The sequence below is a fragment of the Plasmodium inui genome (genome assembly GCF_000524495.1).
Source record: "Plasmodium inui San Antonio 1 unplaced genomic scaffold supercont1.14, whole genome shotgun sequence".
Classification (NCBI taxonomy): Eukaryota; Apicomplexa; class Aconoidasida; order Haemosporida; family Plasmodiidae; genus Plasmodium; species Plasmodium inui.
Window position 1 is genome coordinate 425,163 of NW_008481848.1, and position 4,425 is coordinate 429,587.

Below are 4,425 nucleotides of genomic sequence, written 5' to 3' on the forward strand. Positions count from 1 at the left end.
ACCCTTTAATGTGAGTCTCTTCCTTTTTTTTTTTTTTTTTTCGCACACATATGAAACATCAACACGCATCCAGCGACGACGAGTTGGGGAAAGGCACAACCAAAAGGGGAAGTGCACCTGAGAAGAGGAAAAAAGGATCTGACAAACAAGGAAAACAACTTCCCCCACATCACATCATAATAGAGAAAAAAAAAAGAAAAAAAGAAACTAGTATGAAGAAAAGAAACATTGCTGGTGTAGTACCTCTCCACGACGAAAGAAAGCGGCCATCGAGGAGTAACAGCGTAGGTTCAAAGGAAAACGAAAATGACGTCGCCCAGGGGAAGATGGGACAACCCGGCGGGGGCGCCAAAGCGAACAAAAAGGAAAAGGATAGCCGAGAGGACAAGCAAAGTACACAAGTCACACGTGAGAGACAAGACGCAAATGCCAAAGCACGCGTAAAGAACAAGGGGGAGAAAAACAAAAGGAGCCCTGACATGAAGAGCGCCTCCAAAAGCGCGAAGAAGGATTTGGATGATCCACCAGTGAAACGCGCTAAGGGAAGAATTGGCCAAAGGAAGAATCCAAAGGGAAAGAAGCCCCAAACGAAGCAGCATAAAGGAGGAGATGATCAAACGGAGCAACCAAGCATTGAAAAAAGAGAACACTCATCCAAAGGAATAAGATCCGCAAAAGACAAAGGGGAAGGAGAATCTCCGCCAGATGAAAGAAGCCTGATGCCCATTCAACCCAGCCAGCTAAACTTAGCTTCTTCGAAGAGGGATGAAGTAGGAGGGGGGAGGAATAACAGCACCATCATAGAAGTCACTCCGTCAGGAAGCATCGACCAAAGTCGCATAGAAATAAATGGCATACGCCTCGGGAGCGCTGATAGCTCTATTTTCCACCTGAGCCAAAGTGCAAAATGCGGGGACGAGCGGGAGTCCCACGGCCTCAGCGTCAGTCCCAGCACAAGTCGCGCTAGCAGTCGAGACGATAGTTTCTTTTTCACCCGCGCAATCAGTCAGGATGATAGTCCACATGTGAATCGCGCTGTCCGTTCAGAGGTTATTTTCCCGGATAGTCGAGGCGCCACTTCGCAAGCTGGCTACTTGGCAAGTCCCTCGCTAGTCCACACAAGTAGAAAAGAACGGGGCCATTCTATCAGCCATTCGGTCAGCCACTCGGTCGGCCGCTCAATTGCGCTCTCGGCCATCCACTCGATTGGACACTCTGCTAGCCACTCGGTTGGACACCCCATTAGCCCCTTAATTAGCCACTTAGGTACCGACGTAAATGAGCATAGACGTAGGCATGAAAGCGGACACTCGGTTAGCCACTCGGTTAGCCACTCGGTTGGACACTCCGTTGGACACTCGATCAGCCCCTTGGTCAGCCACTCGGTCAGCCACTCAGTTAGCCATTGCAGCAGCCCCTCAGTTAGTCGTCCAAGTGGTCTCTCAATAAGTCACGCGATTGGCAACCCAGTGAACCGCCTGAATGACCTCCCGATTGGACAACTCATCAGCCGCGTCAGGGGAGGACCCCCTCCTCCATCATCAAATTTCTACAGTAATGGCGGCATCAGCGGTGACGCTAGTTCCCAGGGACACAACCAACCCCGGGACACCTACGGAAAGAGCCTATTCAGCGAACTCACGGAGGCCATGCAAAACGATTCTACGCAGACAAATGAAAAGAGCAACATAAGCATTAGACTCAAGGCCGAGGAAGAGGAAGCGGAACTTCAAATCAGTATGAACGAAACGACTGTGCGTAAGTTGCGTATTCAAAAGGATAACTCTAAGAGGTCTATCGATTTGATTCATTTGTCGAAGGAGCTAAAGAGTATATCCAAGGACAGTGCCGAAATGGGAAAGGGCACCGAGGCAATGACCACATTGAGGAGCTCCAGGAAGGGGAGTAAGAAGGGGACTAATCTTCGCGTCAAAGCGAAGGGGAAAAGACCGACCACCCGTAGGGGAAGCGACATCGGAAGTGGTAGCGGAATTGGCAGTGGTATTCGCAGCGGTAATGGTCATGGCAAACGCAGTGGTGACTCCAACATTGTGCAGGGCAAGGCGAAGGTGAGAAAAAAGGATGCGGCGAGCCGTGGAAGGACAAAATTAATTGCCCCCCCAGTGGTGAAGAGGCCAAGCAGGAGGGGCAAGAGGGGCAGAATGGGCAAGGCGGTAGCGAAGATGGACCAGAAGGTGCCAAAAATGAAGTCAAAAAAGGAGGCAAAAAGGGAGGGCACAAAAGAGGATGGACAAAAAACCGATAAGACGACGAAGGAGAAAAGAAAGAAAATAGAGGAGTCGAACAAAATGAGCAGGGAGGCAGCGAACAAAATGAGCAGGGAGGCAGCGAACAAAATGAGCAGGGAGGCAGCTAACAAAGTGAGCAGGGAGACAGAAGACAAAATGAGCCAGAAGGCGGAAGACAAAATGAGCAGAGAGGCAGCAAACAAAATGAGCGCAGAAGAGGCGATTAAAATAAGCGTAGAGGAGGTGACCAAAATGAGCATAGAGGAGGTGACCGCCGCGAATGAAAACGAAGAATGGGAAGAGGAGAATGCGAATGAACAGGAGGCAGACCCGGGAGAAAAGTCAGACTTCGTGAAGGTGGAAGAGCCGGAAAAGGAGGAAAAGAAGGAAAACACGACAGAAAAGGGGACAGAAAAAATCTTAGAGACAACGGAAGACCCAGGAGAGGAAAGAACTCCAGAGGAAGGGGCCCAAAAGGAAGAAGCAAATGAACCACAAGTGACCTCTGCGAAGGAAGACGGACGTGCAAATGTCGCAGATGTCAAGGATGGACAGCACAAGGGAGAGGGAACAAAAAGGGTGGAAAATTGCCCAGAAAAGGAAGCTTTGGGGGAGAAATCAGACGATAAAGAAAAGGTAACAGCGAAGAAGATGAAACCCAGGAAAGGGGTGAAGGTACGGCAGAAGGAAAAGGAAGTTCGAGGGCATGCTGGGGATGAGAATGCGTCTGTTGTGGATGGGGGAGAAGCCAAGAGAGAAGCCGCTAAACGGTGTGTGGACCCAAGGGAGGAGAAATCATCAGTCCAGTTGTCCGTGGAGAAACGAACCATGAAATGTAAACACAGCAAGGTGGATAGCATCCTGCAGAGGTACGTGCACTTGCGGGAGGAAGAAGCCGCCGCGAAGAGGGAATCAATATGGGACGATGTCCCAGATGACTTGCTAAATGTAGAAGGAAGGAGATTCCGAATTGACGTCATTAATTTTGTAGGGAATATAAGAGCAGGGGAAGATTCCATCCATGAAGACATTCTGTTCTTCTTTGATTCATATGAAAATAAATTAAAAAAAAAAAAAAAAAAAAAAACCATCTATCCTTAATTAAGAGGCTATTCAAATGTGATCACTTTGAATTAGACGGCATCAGATTAGTTCTGCAGATTCTCGACAAAATTGCAACGAAGCTGATGAAGGAAATTAAGTTAGAGGAAATAGTGAGATGCTTCTCCTCCCAGGTGACACAGTTAACAAATGGGCATGCAGCTGGGAAGGAGACCTCTACTCAAGAGAAGAGGAGCAAAGCTGGAGGTGGCACCCATTCAGCATGGGACATCGATAGATTCGCATCGGATGAGAATCACCTCAACATGTACAGAAATAAATTATATCATATTATTTTCAGTCCGAGAAGAGGACAAGGTGTTAATCCTTCCACCCTCTACTTCATTCAACAGTGGAACAATAATGCCATGCTGATTATGCTGCGGGAAAAGTTGGAAGAGATTCAACGGAGGAAGACGTTGGCACTGAGGAGCTCCATGCCTCTGTCCTGCTTTAAATTGTTAAAGCGTAAAGTTATGTGCAACTTGATTAATCCCTGTTGCATGACTCCCCGTGACATGTGTGCTGAGGAGTTTTCCGTCCTCCTTCCACCGATCCCCTCGCGGCGAGCGCTGCGCAGTGAGGGGGGAGACTGCTTCGTGAAGGTCGGAGATGCGATTCGCGTGATGGCGTCCCAGTAGGAGGGTGAAAATTGGGGAAAGCTCCAATTTGCCCGATTTGCCCGATTTGACCAATTTGACCAATTTGACCAATTTGCCCTATTTGCCCCGTTTTACCGCATTTTTCCTTTTTGCTTGGTGCCTGGGGCAGTCACCGCGTCGCCAACAGTTGTACCTCTCTCCAAGGCGCTTCCCCGTCTGTGTCTTTTTTTGCAAGAAGACTAGCAGCGGATGAACCATTTAAAGGGTAGAAACCGATTGTGGAGTCTCCACTCCTTCCAGTGAATTATTAGCCAAATGAGGGAAAGATCAATATCAGGGTAAGGGAGTTCAAATATGAAGGGTAAGAAAAAAAAAAAAGGGGGGGCCGTCGTAAACTATCACCACTAGGATGGGCACTTCAGGTGGGAAGCCCTTTTCGCACACGCAAATGGTTACACAAGGGAGAAGCATAT

General features: G+C 48.6%; 2 protein-coding genes across 2 annotated transcripts; both read left to right on the plus strand.

The window, feature by feature from the left end:
• Positions 1–50: 50 nt before the first annotated feature.
• Positions 51–3,350, plus strand: C922_03437 (hypothetical protein; the record flags this gene model as incomplete). The annotated part of the gene is made up of 1 exon (XM_008819029.1): positions 51–3,350. One exon carries the CDS (start codon positions 51–53, stop codon positions 3,348–3,350), a length of 3,300 nt encoding a protein of 1,099 aa, XP_008817251.1.
• An 86-nt stretch (positions 3,351–3,436) lies between these two features.
• On the plus strand, positions 3,437–3,991 carry C922_03438 (hypothetical protein; the record flags this gene model as incomplete). Its single annotated transcript, XM_008819030.1, has 1 exon — positions 3,437–3,991. The coding sequence occupies one exon, from the start codon at positions 3,437–3,439 to the stop codon at positions 3,989–3,991; it is 555 nt and encodes a 184-aa protein (XP_008817252.1).
• Between the last annotated feature and the right edge of the window lie 434 nt (positions 3,992–4,425).